At 41.2% G+C, this 21,208-nt stretch overlaps 3 protein-coding genes across 4 annotated transcripts in view; 2 read left to right on the top strand and 1 right to left on the bottom strand.

Moving 5' to 3' along the window:
• The window catches only part of kdm2ab (lysine (K)-specific demethylase 2Ab), a 15,040-nt gene extending 10,422 nt beyond the window's left edge, over positions 1-4,618 (top strand). The window contains 5 exon segments of the mRNA XM_010786479.1: positions 558-1,579; positions 2,077-2,240; positions 2,412-2,558; positions 2,670-2,885; positions 3,076-4,618. Of these exon segments, the coding sequence (XP_010784781.1) occupies positions 558-1,579; positions 2,077-2,240; positions 2,412-2,558; positions 2,670-2,885; positions 3,076-3,257 (1,731 nt within the window). The 3' untranslated portion in view covers positions 3,258-4,618.
• Positions 4,619-5,600: 982 nt separating this feature from the next.
• ankrd13d (ankyrin repeat domain 13 family, member D) lies at positions 5,601-14,925 on the top strand. The gene is made up of 16 exons (XM_010786471.1): positions 5,601-6,392; positions 6,498-6,633; positions 6,723-6,847; positions 7,237-7,282; positions 8,123-8,266; positions 8,366-8,555; positions 8,714-8,780; positions 9,175-9,256; positions 9,833-9,894; positions 9,994-10,124; positions 10,219-10,376; positions 11,017-11,130; positions 11,329-11,501; positions 11,603-11,682; positions 12,185-12,418; positions 14,143-14,925. Exons 1-16 carry the CDS (start codon positions 6,309-6,311, stop codon positions 14,204-14,206), a joined length of 1,890 nt encoding a protein of 629 aa, XP_010784773.1. The 5' UTR covers positions 5,601-6,308; the 3' UTR covers positions 14,207-14,925.
• LOC104958702 (signal-transducing adaptor protein 1) lies at positions 14,308-20,010 on the bottom strand. 2 transcript variants are annotated; one of them, XM_010786473.1, is made up of 10 exons: positions 19,636-20,010; positions 19,431-19,502; positions 19,041-19,157; positions 18,860-18,916; positions 18,382-18,605; positions 17,546-17,677; positions 16,642-16,711; positions 16,467-16,569; positions 16,211-16,390; positions 14,308-14,395 (listed from the first exon to the last, which is right to left on the bottom strand). In XM_010786473.1, the coding sequence occupies exons 1-10, from the start codon at positions 19,729-19,731 to the stop codon at positions 14,337-14,339; spliced, it is 1,110 nt and encodes a 369-aa protein (XP_010784775.1). In that variant the 5' UTR covers positions 19,732-20,010; the 3' UTR covers positions 14,308-14,336. The 2 variants fall into 2 exon arrangements, with proteins under 2 accessions (XP_010784775.1, XP_010784774.1); XM_010786472.1 differs by lacking the exon at positions 14,308-14,395 and adding an exon at positions 15,029-15,668.
• Between the last annotated feature and the right edge of the window lie 1,198 nt (positions 20,011-21,208).

The raw sequence follows: 21,208 nt of genomic DNA, 5'->3' as shown, positions 1-21,208 counted from the left end.
GGAGAAATGAGCGGAAGCGCTCTCTTTTCCTCTCTCCCTCTCTCTCTCTCCCCCTCTCTCGCCCTCTCTCCCTCTCCTGACAGCCTGTCAGTATCTCATGCAGCTCACTGATCTAGTAATGAGTGACCCGACAGTGAAGAATAAATATATTTATAACTAGTTTAGCTTGTTCCAGAGGTAGATCAAATAGGTAAGTGTGTTATGTCTTTGTGTTGTGTGTTTTGCTCCGCTCACCGGTCCGGCGGGTGGAGCTGCAGGATTTCTGCTTCACACACGTTGCATTCCGCTATTTTACTGTCTTTTTCGGACACCTTCAAATAATGCCAGACCGGTGAAGCCATTTTGGCGAGCTTGTTTTGCCGCGCACAGAGAAAAGTGTCATGTATTTTACGTCATGCGATCGGCTCTCGTGATCGGCATGTTTAGAGAGCACCGATCGATCGGTAGAGAGTGAGTATCGGCCGATCTCAATCGGTGACCGATCGATCGGAGTATCCCTAGTTTGAAGCATATTCTACCTTGTTCTCATCTGTTGTCCTTTTTGGTTTCCCCAACAGAAGCAGTCGTCTCAGGAGCGTTCCCTCCGCTCGCTGTGCTCCAGGTTGCCGACCAAGCTGCGCTCCGCCACCAGCAGACTCTCTCAGGGCCGAGGCCGGGGCTCCACCTGGGCCGGAGCGCCTCCTCACCCCAGCTCTCCAGGGGGGACGGGGTCTTTCCAGCCGCAGCCGCAGCAACAGCAGCAGCAGCAGCAGCAGCAGCAGCAGCAACAGCAGCAACAGCAGTCTTCCCTCGATCTGGCACTTGAGCCCAAGGGAGAGGCTCGCCGAGGGAGGGGGAGAGGGGTGAGGCTGCGGGGGGGAGGGGCGGGGAGAGGCATGAGAAGTGGAAGAAGCCATGAAGAGTTGGAGACGGAGGAGAGCAGCAGCAGCAGCAGCAACAGCAGCAGCTCCAGCAGCGACGAGGAAGAGGGGCAGAACAGCGGGAGGGGGCTGGATAAGGAGAACCAGCCACAGTCGAGGCGAGAGGCAGCCAAAGAGAGAGAGGAGGACCTGAGCGAGGCGGCCAACCAAAACGGAGCAGAGGAGGACGAGGAGGAGAGCGAGCAGGACGGTGAGACGGTGAGGAGAAAAGTTAAACTCCAAAATCCCAGAACCAGAGCCCAGCGGGACCCGTCGGCCATCGAAGCCATCTCCCCTCAAGCTCCCCCTTCCACAATACACAACCAAAGCAGAGTCCTCGCCAGACCCCCCATTAGGAACCGCGGTCCTGATCCACACTCCAGTAAGCACGCACGCCCACACACACCGAGCGGACACACAGACACTCGAGAGAGGCTGGATGACTCTCAGAAAACCAGGCCGGCTAAACTGAGCAACGGCGCCTCCTCTTCGTCGACCCCCGATCTTCCACATCTGCGCATCCCTCTGTCCGCCCTGCAGGAGGGGGGGGGCGAGGCAGAGAGGGAGAACGGAGCCAGCGGGCCGGGCTGCGAGAGGGAGGTCTGGGTCTCTGTCTTCCGTTACTTGAGTCGAGCAGATCTCTGCGTCTGCATGGCCGTCTGCAAGAACTGGTACAAATGGTAAGACCTGTTGGATGATAGGGGTTTACTCGGAAGGGGGTTATAATATCTGATTCTCTGCATCGTGTTCCTGTTTGGTAAAATATCCGTTTTCGTTAAGCTCCAATGCTAATTATTTTATTTTCATTTTTCATGAGAAATGGAAACATCATTTCACAGATTTCTTCTTCAGGTCGTAGTTTGAGGTTTAGGTTGGCTGTCATTAAAACAGCCATCTAAAGGCGATCAGATTGTTCTGAGTTGCGGTTATTTTTACCGTTAGTTTCATGCAGACGTTGAAAGTCAAAAGGTTTTTTAAAGTATTTGAATTAGAGAAGTGGATTTCAGTTGTCACAAACTTCTTTCCTAATTGTTTTCAATATCTTTTCTAAAGCAAACTCTGTGGTGACATGGTGTGTATCCGCATTAATAACCAAGTAGTGTCAGTAGGTCATATTGCTTTGCAGATAAATAACTTGAAATGGATGTGTCCTAAATCTGTGTGTGCTTGTTCGTAGGTGTTTAGACAAGCGGCTATGGGCCCGGATCGACCTGAGCATCAAACGCACCGTGACTCCTCAGGCTCTGACGGGCATCATAAAGAGACAGCCAATCACACTCGATCTCTCTTGGACCAACATCTCTAAAAAACAGCTCAACTGGCTCGTTGGCCGACTTCCTGGTACGTCAAATACACTCTTGATTTTCAACCAATGGTAACAAACTTTTTTTTAAATCGCATATTTACTTTTTTATTTTATAAAATCTGGTTTGCAACCAGATGCATTTTGAATGAGTTTATTTTTAGTTAGCCCCACCTCCACCGTATTTGATCATTTCCTTTGTTTTGCAGGGCTGAAGGATCTGATGCTGGCCGGGTGTTCATGGTTATCTATTTCCGCTCTCTGCTCGTCTGGGTGCCCTCTCCTCCGCTCTCTTGACCTGCGGTATGCAGACGGAGTCAAAGACTCTCAGATCAGGGACCTAGTCACCCCTCCAGGTGAGGAAAGCCTCTGAAACTCTTGCATCCTAGTATCCCCTACGTTATACTCTTTCTTCTCATTTTTCCCTTTTCTTTAAAAACTCAGCCTTTCTTCTTCTCTTCTTCCAGGTTGTGACAATCGCAGTCAGTTGCGCAGCATGCAGTGTCTGCGTCTAGCCGGCCTGGACATCAGCGACTCCACCCTGCGCCTGGTGATCCGCCACATGCCACATTTAACAAAACTGGACATCTCCCACTGCAACAACCTCACGGACAACTCCATCAACCTGCTGACTGCAGTGGGCTCCTCCACCCGGAACACCGTCACAGAACTCAACCTGGGAGGTGAGAGATTCATGAGGATAGATCATATTAAAGAAGCAAAACTATGATCTAAACTACAGATGCACCAATTTTCATTTTTTTGGCCAACTAAAATGTTGTTTACAAGTCTCCGCTTTGGTCAAATGAAAAGTCTGATATGAAACTGTTGATGATCATTTTGAATGGCCCTTTGTTCTTGTCTCTTCCCCAGGTTGCAGTAAACTGTCAGATACGTGTCTAAAGTACCTCCGCCGCCTCGCCTGCATCTCGCTGCTCGACCTGCGAGGCTGTAACGGCGTCTCCCGAAACGCCTGTGAGGCCTTCATCTCCGAGCTGTCAGTCAACATGCTCTACTTCCTATCAGATGAGAAACTGATCCAGAGGATATCCTAGGCTCTGCTCCTGTGACTGCAGAGGCAATACGAGTTGCACGGGCAGCAGGTCCTGATGTGATTCTGTTTGACAGAAAGGACACAGACATGCAGGGAAGTTACCAAGCACCTGTTTCACATCAGAGGAGGGCTGGGGTCTAAAGTCACTAAACTGGTGTTGGCGAGAGGCTCGTCAAAGCTGAAACAAAGTTTCTTTAACTTTCTATACATTTGTTCCATATACCCTTAACAGTAAACTCAGCTTTCTTCAGTTATTTTTGGAAATAATGTTGTGTTGGAAAAGTAAAATGACTATTTTTGCCAGGAGTGGGATGACAATTCATGTTCTGTATTGAATTGCTCATAACAAAGAGTTTAACTCTTCTTTGGACAGACGCCATCTTGATTCCTATTTGGGAAATACTTTTTAGTTTCACCTTTGGGGTATAACCGCATTGTTACGTTTGGATGATGCCCTTTAAGTCTTATTTATGATGTCATTTATCATTTTAACTCATCAGCTGCATCTGGGTGCTCTAAATAGATGGTTATTTTTGTCAGATTCAAAGAGAGCAAATGTTTAGAAGTTTTATGACGTCCGCTTCATGCACAGCCACTATGCGTTGAGAGTTTTTATTTTCAAGATGACTTAAGGTGACAGTTCTTTGTGATTTATAAAGTGAGTGACTGCAATGCCTTGTGTTTGTACGTTCAGCTTAGAAAGGCATTTGGGTGCAGCAGGAGTTCAGTGGTATACATGGTGAGTGCACATGCACATCGAGTGGATGTGCTTTTGTAAAAAGGGTAAAAAGACTGTGAGAAGGCAATCGACATGGCAACAACACCTCCCCCCAGCAAAGGGCAGGTTGCATTAAATAGTGAGCCAAGGGTTAGGTGTTGGATAAACGGTGCAACAAACGTTAGACTTCAGGTGCTATTATTTCCAAACTTGTTTTGTTTTTGTACAGAGACAACCTTTACAGTCACATGTTATTATTCTAGATAAAACTGCTCCCCATCCCTCTTTGATACATTTATTTTCTTTCATTGATGAAAATGTCCAAGTATCTACTTTTCTCTGAACTTCATGACCTTGTTCAATTCAGTGTAGGGATGTACAATTTAGTTTGGGGGCTTGGGTTGCTCATTTTTTGGTTCCGTTATAAAGTGTAGTGGTTCTGTATCAAAAGGCCTCTTTCCAGACTGCTCTCCAGGCCATATCCCTTCAAATGAAAATAAGTATATCAAAATATACTTGTGTAAATGTGTGTTCCTCTTTTCGATTATCAAAACGGGATTCCTGTAGCATTGTAATTATTTTCAGAATACTTTTTTTCACTTTATGTTATTTGTGTTATTTTTCAATAAAAAAAAACAGAAACATCTGGTCGGTCTTATCACAAAAATGCGGTGGTGGAAGAAGAACTATATATGTTTCTTAGATAAAAAGTAATAATAACAGTGTAGAAGTTGTTACAACTCAACGTCCTGCAATCAAAAATATGTACCACTTTACAATAAGACCCTTATAAAGGATTCATAAACGGTTTATCATTAGTTTAGGAATTAGGTTGTAAACACTTTATTAATCATTAAGAACCATGTTTAAATCAGTTCTAACATAGTTTTCACACGTCAACACAGGCTCACTATTTGGCAAGACGACTAAGCCTTATATTGGCTACTTAGCGAGAATCAACTCAGTGAGCAACAGATACCAAGGATGCTGGCTGATGAAGAAGACGAAGTAAGCGAAGTAGCCAATATAAGACTTCGCAGTACAGATGCTTGTGGGCTCACTATTTGGCAAGCAACCGGTCACAGTTGCCCTGTTTATCTCGTGTCTTATAAAAGCTTATTAATGATTTATAAAGTGTTCACGACACATCTAATTAATACATGAATTACAAACTATTCGTAAACCCTTTATAAGGGTAGCCTTATTGTAAAGTGGTACCCAAAAATCTTAAGTAAAAGTTCCAAAGTATTTGCATCCAAATATACTTCAAACACTTCATGTAGTAAAGTAAATGCAGAATGTTGATTTGAAGATAATGGTATGTTATATTTTTGAATAATTATTGATGCAATAATGTGTTAATATAAGGACTATTTCTTAGCCCTTCTGGTATGTAGTGGAGTAGAAGTAGGCTAGCATAACATGGCATCATTCCTCCAGCTAAATTAGTAAAAATAAAAGTAGCTTGTTCACGATTGAAATGTAAAATTACACTCCAATTCTTGCTCGATGTTCACTGGTTTATTTGCCCTGTCAGATCAGAATGAGCCCCTCCTCTGCTCCCCCCAGCGTCTCTCCAGAACCTGGAAATAAAGCGACGCCCACGTAAATAAATAAATAAATAGCGCTGATGCAGCTTTAAATAGACTTCATCGATGCAGCTAGATGAGTTAGTGATCGGGACTGGTCTCTATCTGCAGCTACTGTCACCTGCACCATATGGGATGGCTTCAGCTCGGGTGACCTGGATGTGAAAGTGGAATAAAGGCCGAATGTGGATTTATTTTTTGACACACCGTGCTTGACATCCCTGCTATATAAACAGGGGTGGTTACAGTGACAGCGGGGGAGCTAGCTAACTTTATCAGCTGGCGATTTCACCCATATTTATTTCTTAAACCCAGCGTGAAAGAGAGATGGACGGACTGGGGAGGTACATTTCTGCTCGGCTGCATTAGTTGTCTTGCTTTGTGAATAATGGAAAGCAGGTGTCAAGTGGAGAAGGAAACAATGTTGTTATTAGCCAGTTAGCCACCGTTAGCTCAGCTAGCTGTCAGTTAACTACAGCAAATTAGTGGGCTGAGTTAGGTGAGCTAACTCAGCCCACTCATTTAAATAGGCACGCACATAACTCTACTTTTTTGATGCCCAACGTTATTGGATAAACTGCCTAGTGACAGTCTTTCCTGTAAAGTATTTCAGCATTCACCCATTTTCTAGCCAGCTAGCCAGCCAGTTGTGGCGATCAGCTGGTCTGGTGTGGTGTCAGTGCAATCAGTCGGCTGCAGGAGTCATATTGCACAAATAGATTTTATACTGTGTTAACTGTCAACCATGGCACAAGAAGGGTTTCCTCTGCATGCTCTGGTGTGGAACAATCAGTACCTGGAGCTCGATCGAGAGCTGCAGAAGAAAGAGGTAAGGAGGTGTATTTCTGCAGCTGATGTGTGTGCAGTGCACGGATGCTATTGTTATAGTATGCACTGCATTGCGCTGAGGCTGCTTGTGTGTTTGGTTCTGCAGCAGGATGTGGAACGCCTGGATCCGAGAGGGCGCACCCCGCTGGAGCTGGCGGTGTGTCTGGGCCACCTGGAGTCTGCCCGGGTGCTGCTGGGAGGTTCTGCAGACCCCACACACCACAACTCACAGGGTTGGACCAGTGAGTGTGTGGCTGCTGGATTCATGTCCTCAGGTTGCTTAGATATTTAAGAAGCACCTACTGCAATTACATGTGGATGTGGGTTTCAGTTCTGCAGGAGGCGGTGAGCACCGGAGACCCAGAGCTAGTCCAGCTGGTGCTTCAGTACCGAGACTACAAACGGGCCACTGAGAGACTGGCGGGCATCCCAGAGCTGCTCAGCAAGCTAAGACAGGTAAACCGCTTTCATTTGGCCATTTCTTTCAAATATGTAAGCCTCTAGGTCTTGAAGTCTTACCTGTTGCAAAGAGCACATAAACCACGCCTTAGAGCTATATTTGTATAATTCTAAAACAATAATGTATATCATAATATTGAATCATCAAACAAAACAAAAGACACACTTAATATAACTATTTACAAAATAAATGTTTTAAAAACATGGAGTTAAGGAGGTGGTTAAACATGGTGAGATAAAACAAATAACATAATTATATGTTATTGTATTATTTTATACAAGTGCCACTCCGTACAGGTGGGTTTTTAAAAATCTCTTTAAACTGAGGCACTGTTCCATCATGTTCACAACTAAACCAGAAAGCATTAACATTTCTTCTTTTCCAGGCGAGAGACTTCTATGTGGAGATGAAGTGGGAATTCACCAGTTGGGGTGAGTGTGTTTCACAGAGGTCAGGTTCAGCACCACAGTGCAGGGACAGCTCCGAGACAGCAGCTGTCAGTCACTTTGAAACATTGGTACACACGAGACAGGGCAGGATCATTTGAAGCTTTAAAACAATACAGATGACTGATAACTCTTCTAAAGTGTTATCTGTAATTAGTTTTTATTATAAAGATATTTACCAGCATTATTAAGTCATGTAATGTGTTTTGTCGAGTTTGGTTACTTTGCCTCTTCTAATCTGCAGAAGATGCAGCAGTTACAATTCTTACATTGTAGTACTATTGTGATTCAGTAATTGCAAGAAAGATCATACATATATGCAATGTGGTATTGTACTACACATATATTCTTTAATAAATTAGAGCAAGACATTTAAAGACTGTACTGTTGATGATTTCACCATACTCAAGTCCCAGTCAGTTTGCTTTAAGGAAGCAGTATAGAGCTAGTTGACATACACATCCATTCAATGGCAAAGAATTTCAGTTCTACATTTGATCTTTGCTTACTTTTATGTGTTTTTAATCATTATAGGTTGTAAAATACTTTGTGTATCCATGGTACTACAAGAATGAAGGTCTACCTCTTGTGGTAACCGCTAGAAACCCAGAGTTCCCAACACAAACCAAGCCAAGGGTGAAGGACTTAAAAAGGGCGTCTTACAATATAAAAGCATGATGTTTTTACACCACACAATTTCCAGAAAACTTTGGCATGTAAATCTCTTTTCTTTTGCACTGTACTTCACCCATTCCCGGTTTGTTACCTCACTGTTTGCCTCTTGGTTTCTAAACCGCTTCGCCTCTTCTTTGATCTCCCTCTCAGTGCCTTTGGTGTCGAAGGTGTGTCCTAGTGACGTGTACCGGGTGTGGAAGAGCGGCTCGTGCCTCCGAGTGGACACCACTCTCCTGGGCTTTGAACACATGACCTGGCTGAAAGGACGACGCAGCTACATCTTCAAGGGAGAAGGTGCCCTCCTTCATTTTTTTCATGGAAACTTGCCATCCTGAAAGCTGTAGAAACAAACCTGTTGGAGGTTTAAATGTGTCTGTTGTGTGCTCCTCTTAGATGAAGGTGCCGTGGTGATGGAGGTGGACCACGAGAAGCAGGTGGTGTACACTGAGCCGCTGGTGTTGTCTCCCCGTGACGCCACCTCCCTCCTGGCAGCCATGCAGCCGTCGCAGGAGAACACAGCGCAGAGAATCACATCGCCCATCGTCTCCACGCACCTCAACACTCGCAACATTGCCTTTGAACGGTAACAAGATCAAACTGTGTTCATATCTACAAACTAGAATTGTTACAGCCACAAAACCTGATATCAGCCTGGAAACAGCCCATTATCGTCCACATTACACCATGTCCCCACAAACATTGACTTTGTGAGCCCTTACTATGATCTCTTTGCTTGTTTAGGAACAAGTCTGGGATCTGGGGCTGGCGTTCTGAGAAGAGTGAGTCGGTCAGCGGGTACGAAGCCAAGGTAAGTCACAGCAGAGCCAATTTGATGAAAACTTGCTTAAGCTTGATACTGTATGTTCGCCAGAAACCATTTTTATCCAGGATGATGACAAGACTGCGACCTAGTTATTAAACAATAATATTGACTCTCAACATTGATTCGTCAGCATTGTAGGCAAAAAAAAACTCAATTAAAATGCATTCAAAAAAATAAAACTTCACCATTATCTTAATCTATTTTCCTTGACATAAAAGGGAGGAAAATATTACAAAGGGAGAAGGAAACAAAGTAATACATTTTGGCCAGAATATTAGTCTCATTTACCCTTACTCACACAAATATGTTAATATGAACTTAACTTGAACAATATGTAAAAGGAAATGTGTTCGAGAGTGTTTTCTATCTTTGTGTCCAGGTGTACAGTGCCACCAATGTGGAGCTGGTGACTCGGTCCAGGACAGAGCATCTATCAGACCAGGATAAGTCGAGGAGCAAAGGTGAACACACACTGTGTCAAATTAGTGTTATCAGGTTCCAAACTAAGTGCAGAGAAAATCAAACTAAGCCTCAGTACATGTAAGGTAATGTGGAAAACATTCCTGCCCACTGCAATAACTCTCCATAGCTTCTCTTGGACTTAAAATCCCACTGTACATTTTACATTTTTATATTCAGTTTAATATTTAATATTCCATCCCTCACATACTTATGTATATATAATAACTTGCTTTATATTTTTGTGTTGTTAATTTGTAAATTGAACATGTATATTTCTACTTTCTTGTTTATTTCTAGTCTTTGTCATTTCTATTGTAAAATGCCATTTTTTTTTTAAGCTGCTGCAACACAAAGATTTCCCAATTTGGGATCAATAAAGTACTATCTGATCTTATCTTATCTTAAATCAAACAAAATCGATGACTGAGTATTTCTATTTGACTCATAGAACAAATGAAATGTTCTCTTCATGACTGACCCTTTTATTCTAGACGTACCCCTTGCCTTCCTTGTAGAGTCTATAGTGAATAAGCAGAGCAGAGTGAGGATGATTTCCCTTCTGTATTCCCACTCAGGCTCAAAGACTCCTCTGCAGTCCTTCCTGGGGATTGCTGAACAACATACAGCTCAAAATGGGGTAAGAGTCTCGACTGCACCTGTGCATCTCACACACACCTCCTGCAGTCTTCTTTGATGAACACAACGTCACTCCTAACTCTCTCTGTGTTTCTGTCAGAGTAATGTGTTGCAGTGTGCCAGTCCCCACAACCCCACCGCCATCACAGCCGAGGAGTACTTCGACCAGGAGTTCAACCTGAACGACCGCGACATCGGACGTCCCGTCGAGCTCACCAGCAAAGTCCAGCGGTACGATGCAACCCTGGAAACACGCGGCAGTAATGTTCATCACCAATAGCAACAGGCCTTAAAGCTCTCTTGTGTGTCTCCGTGTCCTCTCCAGATTTAAAGCGACGCTGTGGCTGAGTGAGAGTCACCCTCTGTCCCTGGCCGAGCAGGTGACACCCATCATCGACCTCATGGCCATCTCCAACGCCCACTTCGCCAAACTCCGTGACTTCATCACCCTGCGCCTTCCGCCAGGCTTCCCTGTCAAGATAGGTGGGTATGAGAGGTCACACAGTAGGGTTAGGAGATGTGTTTGAAAGCTAAGTCTCTTCGATTTTTTAAGTGAAATAAATAAATAAAATAAACTCACAAATTATCAAAAGAGAATATTTATTCACAGAAATCAGAAAAATTAAATTAATCTTCTGAATTAAAGTGTTTCTCTTTCACAGAACTAGGATGATCTTTATTATCTTGTTAACTCATCAAGTAGACAGAACTTGCAAAATAAACCATAATTCACCAAATTCAATACGAACATACGCTAGCTATAAATACTGTTTTCCCTTGCTGCCTGTCTCTGCTGTTTCTGGCCTCTTCGTGCTTCTTTGTGATGCTCCAGTTAGTCTGAGCAGTCTCCTATTTAAGTATATGCAGTTTCGCATAGTCAGCCTTATCTCCACACTTTGGACAGCGCTGTTCCAGGTGTAGCTCTCGACACGTGAGAACTAAAATGGTGAGAACTAGATCTTAATTCTGGGCTCATTTGTAAGCGTGGTTCATGCTTTTGTGTGTGCCATCTGACGCCTCCTCACTCATGATTATAACTATGTGTTTTTATTTTCACTTCCCTCTTGTGCTACTGGAATAATCAGCCATTTAAATCTTTCGTCGATTTCTATCTGTCCTCCAGAGATTCCCCTGTTTCACGTGTTGAATGCCAGAGTGACGTTCAGTAACCTGTGTGGCTGCGACGAGCCGGTCAGCTCTGTGACGCTTCACACACCGGAGACCCCTGAAGAAGCTGGTAAATACACACTAGTTATGATCTCATAAAAAAAAAAACTAGGACTTTCTTTTCTTCGTTTTTTGCAAATAAAGGACTTAAACAAATAAAATAAGGTTGTAGTTGTTTCCAAAACATAGCACAGGTTTGAAAGTGCTTGCTAAATTGGACATATATTTACTTGCACGTGCAGTGATGTTGTAACCTGTCTTCCCCCAGGTGAGGCTCCCCCTCCCTTCCAATGTGAGGTGGACCCCTCAGTGTTTGAGCCCCCCGCAGACTACGCTACTCTTGGTCCCGGCCGCAGCGAGCCAATGAGGGACGAGGATGATAACCTGCTGCAATTTGCCATCCAGCAGAGCCTGCTGGACGCCGGCACAGAGAGCGACCAGGTTAGAATGATCAGACTCAGAGTTACGTGTGTGACGGGGGATTGATTCTTCCCTTTTTTATATTTAAAGGCAGGTTTTCAGTATCTAAGTGTGCTTCTTAGGTGACCATCTGGGAGGCCCTGACCAACACTCGCCCTGTGCCCCCGTCTCCGCTGTACGAAGGCGACTCTCAGCTGGAGAGGTGAGCTGACTCAGAATTCAACTCTATCATTTGATATAGCCACGATTAATTGATTACATTTTTGTGTCTCCAGTACAAAAACAATGAAAAGATATTTAGACTTTTTTCAAATGATTGATACCCAGTGAATATGTGGATAGGTGTTAATTATTTAACAGAGTCTGTGCTATAATTCAGGTAACTTAATGGATCAGCTCAGTACAGATATGTACTTTCTTTGGTCTTTAAGTGTAAATATGAACATTTGTATTTGTCACTGAACTCATGTCTGTTCATAATTCCTTCGTATTATTGGAAACCCCTTGCTGGTGGAGTCATTTAATTAAACGTCTCTAAATAGAGGTCGGTGATTAATTCGTTCTTCCTCCTTCTCTTGGGAACAGTACCTCCCATTCATACTGTAATGGAGCTCCGCAGTGAACCTTCCCTGTTAAGCTATCTTTGTTCTTTGTTTAATTACACTTCACTCCAAGTCTTTATATCTTTATTTTTTTTCTCTCAGGGCGATCCAGGAGTCTCTGTCCATCTCACTGTCCAGCAGAGAGGGAGAGGACACGGCGGACCCCAGCCAGTCAGCCCCCGTCTCCCCGTCCGACCCCCCCGTCGACTCCCACCTCTCCTACAGCACAGTGACCAACCCACGGCTGTCCGGACATATCGGCATGGCAACCAGCTTCGACGAGCAGCTGCGCCTCGCCATGGAGATATCGTGCCGGGAACAGGAGGAGATAGACAGGTGAGGCAGGAGGGAAACAAAGAGAAGGGCATGTGCATTATATTACCTGAGATAAAGCACACCTTCATGCAGGACATTTACCGGTCCATCACAGGACTAACGTACAGTATGTGGACCGGGGTAACACAAATAAGCAGTTTTTCTTCGTAAAATAGATACAAACAATGTCTTTTAAGAAAAACTACAACAATATATCCGTGTTTAGATACGATAAGAACAGATATGATAGGACTTTATTCATCCCGAAGGAAATTGTTGTGCCAGAGTTACAAAAACACAATAAACACAGCAGAATAATAATACAACTGTACACTAACAGTGCAGTAAAAAGAGCAATTCAATAACTACAGGAAACATAAATGGTCACATAATTAATGTAAATATTTACAGCATTTAGTAGTGCAAAAACCGTAATGGTCGTTACGTAATTGCACGTTATTTATCAAACATTATTACTAATAATAATAGTAATATTGCACATGTTATATAGCAGAGAGTGTTTTGTAATGATGGTAATGGTATTTATATTGCACATAGTGGTGGTGTGGAAGTTCCCTTTACTGAAGGGTGAAGAGTTATAAACCAATTTAAAATAAACATAAATGTAATATTTGTTTAAGTTTTTAAAGCTATAATCACTACTGAAACACGAGTAAGCATGAATATCTGTCACCTGCCTGTTGAATAACAGAAACTAAACAGAGGTTTCAGGAGATCAGCATGTGCCACAATTGTTTCCCAGTTCATTCCTTTGTATTTCACATGCAGTCTGCTCTTGTATATGCACAGACATTATGTAAAAGTCGTTCAGATGTCCAATGAGTATATTTTTTGTCTATGTGTATTTTCATTCTTTGAGACATTATACAATACCATAACGGAAAAGCAACTAAAACGAATCAAAGTCACTCAAAACGAACTACAAACGAGTGTTCCCACATAGAGAGTGCAGCAATCTGCTCTTCCATCTCAGACTCCCAACTTGGCGCATATGGTGGCAAACAGCGTCTGCGACTCAGCGGGGTGTCCAAATCTGTTCTTTTCCTCGGTCCCATGTTCAAAGTTGTGCACATTAATACAGAGATGGCAAAAATAGAAACAAATATTGTTAAGACAAGGTTGTATAGTGGGAACAGTGCTTTTTGTTATTGCTGTTTGATGGTCATACGTGAGCCTTGGCTGACTTATTACTGTCTGATTGAAGAAAGTACACTTTACATTTTTTATAAACATTTAAAAACACCTTCATGGATATTTTGACCCCACTCTTCTACATTCATGATAGTTTTGCCTTAGCACACTTTTAATCTGTGACCAGAGTTAACTTTTAAACTGAGACTGTTGTATCTACAGGGAGTTCTTTTAAAATATCTACTCCTTTTTCTCTTGAAACCCAATGTTTACAACTGTCTGTTCTTGTGTCTGTTTACTGAAACCCGACCTCAGCAACAACAACCGAAATGTTGACGGTTACGGTGTAGCCAGTGGCCATATTGTCATTATACAAGCAGAACATAATTGCAGTTGCGTCAGCTTAAAATAATGAATTTTAATAAAACTATTTTATAAAATATAATTTAGGCAGATTGTCAAATAAAATAATGATAAATTACAGGTCAAACATGTGCAAAACGTTAGCAGGAGCGACAAAAGACTAGTAAAAGTACATGGGAGTGACACATAAGTATAACCACAAGTATATATGTGTCTTATTTGTGTCACAGGGAGCAGAAGGAGGAGGAGACTGAGCTGGAGAGGATCCTGCAGCTGTCACTCACCGAGAAGTAATGTCACAACAACAACAACAACAACAACAACAATGGAGGCGTTTCTTCATTGGAGAACAATCTTCTTTATTTATTCAGTTTTTATCTTTTAAATCCTAAGGTGTTAAGTTATTACAGATATTTGATTGCTGCTACGAGAGAGTGTGAGAAGTGTGAGATGAATGAGGAGAGGTGGATTCTCTGAAACACTCTGCAGTGAAGGAGGAGACAAAAGGGAGTTTCTTTTCTTTTGTTATTGAATATTTTTCACAGTCTTGCTGTCTTTACTGAGTGATGAATGATTCCTTTAAGACTTTAAACTACAACATGTTCCATGATAATTATTAAAAATAAGAATCTCAATCTAAATGGAATAACTTGTACAAATATATGATTATATTATTCAAAACAGTTATGTTGGCTTATGTGTGGAAAAATAAAGAATAATGATCATCCTGGATCATGTTTTTTTAATTCTGTGCTTTTGAACAAAAGAAAGAAACGTAAGATTCACCGGTATGTGCAGTTTTGTATTTTACAGTTTGATCATTCTTTCATATCAAAATGTACAATCGTTCTGATCTGATGTAATGTTCATTTTTACACTTTTAAAAACACAATTAATGAGCAAAAAAGAAAGCATGATAACCTTCCAAACTGTGAGACAAAAAAACATCCGTATCACATGTAACTGATCCATTGATTTCAGTTGTTAATAATAAATATAACAATTAATCGTTAGCCTTGAACTCCTATTCTCATCTTTAAAAATCTGTTTGCTATTTTCTCGCATATACCCAACTACTGTATCGAAATGGCGAGGGTCTCAAACGAATGGCTCGAGGTCCAGATTCAAAATACATGTGTTTAGAATGATTTGTTTTTGTTATCCAGACATTTGGATAACTCACGCAACCATGAGTTTAACATGTTTGTATTGCAATATCTCTAAAATACTGGAGAGATGTTAAAAAGTATCTACCTATAAAACATTTGGTACGTTCATCTACTCCAAAGCACAAGATGTAATAATGTTGTTTCCCTGTTTCTATATAGCGCAATCACATGTTTTAGAAACTACTATTACCACTTTTACTTATGACCAAAGCCAAACTAATGTAATTCCCATCGGCCAATGTTGTACTTGCGTGTTTAGTGCCAACATTTGAGTTTGAGACCCCTGCGTTAAGAGATTGAGAACATTTTTACTTTGTACGGTACAATTTCTGAAAGTGACTAAAGGTGGCAGGAGCGTGCATTCTCCCAGCTGACGTTACAGGTTAAACATTAAATGAGCCTTTTATGAGGTCTATGAGCCCAGCGGACTATTGCTCAGATGGTTGAAGTGTTTCCGCTCCACCGCACAGCGGCTGACGGAGGTTTCTCACTGCTCTGATTCTTGTTCGTGTTGACTTCCTCAGTCTCAGTGTACAGGTTTTTTCTCCGTAACTTTAAAACCCCCTCCAGCTCTCTATCCATCTGAACTGTGTTAGATAGAAAACATAAAAAAAAAATGTTTTCCCACTTTTCAAGCTATAAAAAACATTTCCATATACAGCGTAGGAAAAGAAACAGGAATAACAGTCTAGTTTACATCCATGTCTGATAAAGTCATCACTTCATCATTTTGTCCGATAAGACATTTACTTGAAACTTTCTAAATAAGCTGATGAATACTGAGTTATGGCCAAAAATGTGTTTTTGAGGTTAGAGTGATTTTGACTTTTGACCAAAAAATCCTAAGCAGTTCATCCTTGAGTCTAACAGCATTCAACAGAAATTTTAACCGTTCCTGAGATGTCTCATTCACAAGAAAGGGACGGATGGGAGGTCAGAGTGACATGACTTTTACAATTTGACTCCAATAATTAGTTAATCTTATAGTCAATGTGGAAGTGTATGCCAAAGGCGTTCCTATAATGCTACCAGCTCACCTGTTGTGGGATTTAGACTGCATTTCTTAGTCATGTACACTTTAAGTGCTTTTCTATTACTAATGTTAAAACCAATATTCATTCATTCTCACCTGACTTTAGGTTGGTATCATGATCATCTGGCATCACGTAATCTCCGCCGTCTTGGTTTGTTGGAGGCGGCGGAAGTTCTTCTTTGGTCTGTGAATGCAGCATAGGGGCCACTTTTGCTTTGGGTACTGTTTTAAGTATAGCTGAGGAGATGCCGACACACTTTGGGACAGGAGACATGTCTGTTGAACACAGATAAACACTGTTAGGGGTTGTGTACTTGTCACTGAAGTCTTCTCACAGCAGAGTTCCACTCACCGATGCAAGTGTCGTAGGGCTGAGGTGCCATGTAGGGGTGAAGCTGGTACTCAGTCTTGTGAAGGAAGAATTTCAGAACCTCATTCAAGGAGGAGACTGTCACCTACAGAGGAGAGGACACATGAAGACAAGCCACGAAAAAGAAAAACGTAATTTTACAAAGTTTGGTACTTACTGCTGTGTCCAGTTCAATGACAAACCCCACGTTTGTGGAGGTCACTCTGAAGTTCTTCAGGATGGGTCCACTGAAAGGCAACAAGTGGAGGATAATTTGCTTAATGGTGCCTTTAATAAACAACAACACATGGATTCTTTGTATATTTGGTAGCAAATCTGACAAAAACAGGGATTCATTCATCTCATATTGTGCCTAACAAATCAGGTCTGGCATTATTAATCTGCAGATGATCCAGGTTCAAAACAAGACTAAACTTTCTATGGTTGTACGTTTAAAAGCTGAAATGAGGCCTGAAAGGCATTATGAAAGGCTTGATTAGAGCTGATTGCTGTAAAGGCCTTTGGCTAATGACGCAGCTGCTAATCACTGAGTGAAAGGTCAGCAGCCATAGACAGTTGATCACAAAAATAATAAAGCTAAAGGGTCTGACATCGTACACCTCCCTTCAGGCTTACGCAGAGAACGTGACAAAATCAACAACCACTTTTACATGTATTCATCCTTTGATCAACTGTAGCATCTCATGGTTAAATATGATCATGATAATAACATGAAAGTAGTGAGAAAGATCCATAATGCTATTGCGGGTCTTTGTTAAGAAGACACTGTTGATTCTAGTAACATTTAGTTGTGTAGAAAAACACGTACTTAAGACTTATTTTACAAAGTTGTAAAGTTGAGTTGTAATTATTTCCTGGTAGACACTTCTCTTCCTGTACATATGCCATTTGACTCACACAAGCATAATACAAGTGATACAGTATACGAAATATAAAACCAAAGATTCATGTTCTCTTTTAAGCTTTCCATAAGTCGAGAAAAGAAAATGTGATCATTTGAGTCATTTTGTGAGAATAGAATAGAGGAAATTCCTGCATATTCCTGTAGGTTCATTTCAGACCTGGGCGTCTGTTGTCTGAGGGTCAGGGCGTAGTTGTTGGCCAGGGTGGACGGGCGGAGGATGATGCTTCCACACTCGGGGTTCACCTTCAACATGTGCTCAGCCTCTTTTCGAGACACATGGAAAAAACACCTGCCGATGCCAAAGAAAAAAACATACACACTTCCTTATTACCAGTGAAGGTTACAAAGGTCCCCGTGTGAGCTATTAGAGGGCAAGGGACGAGAAGTTGTTTATCAGTTTAAGATTAGCAGTAACTGGAAGGGATTTACTCTGGGCCATCAACAATGCACCAAACCCTGTTGCATAATGTTTTATATCGTGTGAAAAAGGTTCAACATTTTAATGTATGAACAGGCAAACTTCCCCCAGATGATTGCTTACATGTGTAATACACGTTTTCCTAAATTCGATGTGTAAATATGCAAATTAGGTTAAACAATTTGGTATTAAATATGGGCTAATTTACATACATACATACTTGTTATTTATGTTGAATTATCACAGTCAAAGTTTCACAAAGATTCACTTTTGGACATTTCTTTATGACTCCATTAATCACAATATACTTTCAACAGCCATAAATTATATAAAAAAACAACTATTTGCCTTGTTTTTAGTAGTAAAATGTTCCATAAATGACACTATAAATAGTAAATAAACATGTGTTAAAAACTCCAAAATGTAGATAGGAAAGAAAGTATGGTGCTGCTGAAGTGGTAACTTTTGGCTAAGTCTATTAAAGAACTTTAACTAATACTTATTCACTAGTCTGAGTCTCACTGTTGTGTCCCACGCGGACTGCTAACTGTTTCTGGAGAAAGACTGAAACTTACGCAGGAATCTCAGGGCTGTTGTCAGTCTTGTCTTTGGGCGGTGTGGAGGAGGGGGAGGCAGATGCTTTGGGGGATTGGAAGGGGGAGGGTGTGCAGAGGAAGAGTGGGCGGGGTGGAAGTTCTGGCCGCTGCGTGGTGGGATTCCTTTGCCTCTCCTGATCCAGAGCATCCTGCAGCTGCAACATCTGGCCAGGCAGCAGCTGCAGCTTACTGGGAATCTCTCTCTGCAGAGAAACAGAGATCATCTGTAATAACAATAACTTTTATTTTTTGGTCTGCAGACATTGCTTCCTCCTTCTATTTATCCTTACCCTCACTATAGCCTAAGTATTGAGGGGAGAGTGTTCCTAGTATTTACTTAATATTTATTCATATTTTAAATATTTATGTCCAATAGATCAGATTAGAAATACTTCATTGATGCCAAATTGTGAATGTAAACCCGCCAGAGTGTCTTTAGGTTTGTATGTTTTCTTACTTTAACCACAGTCAGGATGTAGCCTCTCCACTCCTCTCCTGTGTCAGAGTTGTCCATCTGTACAGTCACACAAACAGCCGACATGTTGGTAATATGTCACAGTCCATATCTCTTTGTTAATTTAAATGTTTTTATGTATTCAATTGAGTTTTTGAGTTGCAAGGAGATAACAAAACCCCACCTGTAGTTGCACCTCCTCTGTCTGCAGCGTGAGTGTGAAGATGGTTGGGGTCTTCTTCTGATACGGAGAATGTAACTGCATGGACTTCAGCTTCCCCAGTTCCAGCTTCTCTGTGTACTGAGAAAGTACACAAACTATTACTTGTTGTGAGACACATAATAATCAACAAAACATGTATACATTGATAGGGGTGAGTTATGATGTGAATATAAGAAAAACGAATGTTCGCACCCTGGCCTCTGTGTCTCCTTCTTTGAATTTGATTGTAAAGCTTAACAATCTATTCTCTAATAATTGTTAAATTCACAGTTTGATGAACTACTGTTTATTTACTTGTTGTTATGTACATCACAATTCTGCTTCCACTTGTCAAATCTACATGTTGCTTACTGTATCCTGAGTGTCATCTTTGTACAGAAACAGAGTGGCTCCTCGGAGCTCTCCGTAGTATTTCTTGAAATCCTGAAAATCAAAAAACAGCGTTTTGAATACGTGGCAGCAAAATGTAACACAGTTGTAAAACATTATCATTTATTAGTCCTCTCTTCTCACACACACATTTTCCTGCCTGAATCCCCCCCCCCCTCGCTCTCACCTTCTCTTTGGTGAGTTTCTTCCTCAGGTGTCCGGAGTAGTAGAGAGGCAGATCTGTGATGGTCGCCCTCCTCTTGTGGACGACTCTGTTAAACATCGTCCAGAGAAATCTGTTTGCTTATCCTGGCCTGGTTTTCTTCAGGTTGGGCTCACTGTACCTCTGTTTGTCATCAGTGTTGAATAAACAGCTCAGTTGGGTCCTGATAAAGGTCCTTGTTGTTTCCTCGTGCAGCTCTCAAAGCAGTGATGGATTCACGATGAGTATTCAGTATATCTCAGACTGTTATTGGTCTATAAACCTGCACTGATAAGATCTTCATTACCTTCAATCTTTGACCGGATTTGACTCTGAACATAAGGAAACACTGCAGTGATTTATGAAGAAGGAAGTAGATGTAGAAACTATCCCAATGATATATTCACTTTTGTACTTTGAACCGAGGCGGAACTAAGTTAAAAATCAGTGTTAATGTGCAAGCCAGATTAATGATTTCCATTTAAAACATGGTGCAGATAGGAGGCTCAATGTCAGCGTGATGCAATGCATTCTTGGACATTTTCTAAAAATGTGATATTAAATACCCTTTGTTATAGTTTTTAAATGTACAAGGTGTCTTTGTTTCCGTAAGAAACAAAGCAGACAATTAGATACATATTGCTTACTTTCTATTATTATTGTTGATGTTTTAACGTATTTATGTAATCATAAATAGTGTGTATTTATATTAAGTCACATGAATAAAAAAAACACACACATCTAAAGTGCATTAGATAATAAGTTGTGCGGTAAAAAGGTTATTGCATATATCTTGTAAATACGTAAAATAATTAAGAATATTCTTGTATGTAAAGTATTACCTAATATACTGATATAGCCTACATTATTAATGTATCTGTTTCCAAATGTAGCTTTTTCTGAATAGATGCCATTGTGGTCACAAGTGACGATTATTTGAATTGCTTAAACCTATCGAAGTTGTGTAAGGCTAGCCCAAGGAGAGAGGAGCCATCAAGTTATCAAGCTGACTCACTGTTTGTTTGACTCAGCAAAACCTCTCCAATGTTTGCTAACATTAGCAACCACATGCTATCTATTCAATAAATAGAGAGATAGATAGATCGATAGGTGATTTATTGATCCCAAATTGGGAAATGATTTAGTTACAGTAGCAGCAGTGTGTTCAGGCATTACAATCTTTAAAATCTTTATACATTTATAAATATAATAAAATAAAGTGGAATAAAATAAAAAATAATAAACAGCAACAAGTCTACATGCATAACTACAGTAGAAGGGACATGAACCACAGGAATACTCAATCTAAAAGGTTAGACATTTTAGAAAAAAAGGTTTTAAAATGTATGCATATGATATATAAATTACATATTGTAAGAGTTGGTGAGGTCCTGATAATTTATTCCGGGAAATTACTCTGACCTACTAATTGACCTAACCGAAGTTATTGAGTTTATGTAAGTTTACTGCTTGGCTCAGATCCACCAACGTCAGCAAGATCTCCCCTCTATTAACTCCCTGAAGAACCAGGTTCAATTAACTGCTGTTTCAATTCAGA

The sequence above is a fragment of the Notothenia coriiceps genome, unplaced genomic scaffold (genome assembly GCF_000735185.1).
Source record: "Notothenia coriiceps isolate Sejong01 unplaced genomic scaffold, NC01 NC01_scaffold00029195, whole genome shotgun sequence".
NCBI lineage: Eukaryota > Metazoa > Chordata > Actinopteri > Perciformes > Nototheniidae > Notothenia > Notothenia coriiceps.
The sequence above is the reverse complement of the archived record's forward strand: the minus strand, read 5'-3'. Positions and strand labels throughout refer to the sequence as shown.

Coding starts and splice junctions, on each gene's coding strand:
- LOC104958702 (XM_010786472.1), bottom strand. CDS start 19,731: ATGTTTAACAGAGTCGTCCACAAGAGGAGGGCGACCATCACAGATCTG. Junction 19,158..19,430: donor AAGATGACACTCAGGATACA/GTAAGCAACATG, acceptor GTACTTTCTCAG/TACACAGAGAAGCTGGAACT. Junction 15,669..16,210: donor TGATACCAACCTAAAGTCAG/GTGAGAATGAAT, acceptor TATCTAACACAG/TTCAGATGGATAGAGAGCTG.
- ankrd13d (XM_010786471.1), top strand. CDS start 6,309: ATGGCACAAGAAGGGTTTCCTCTGCATGCTCTGGTGTGGAACAATCAG. Junction 7,283..8,122: donor GTGGGAATTCACCAGTTGGG/GTGAGTGTGTTT, acceptor TCTCCCTCTCAG/TGCCTTTGGTGTCGAAGGTG. Junction 8,267..8,365: donor CTACATCTTCAAGGGAGAAG/GTGCCCTCCTTC, acceptor TGCTCCTCTTAG/ATGAAGGTGCCGTGGTGATG.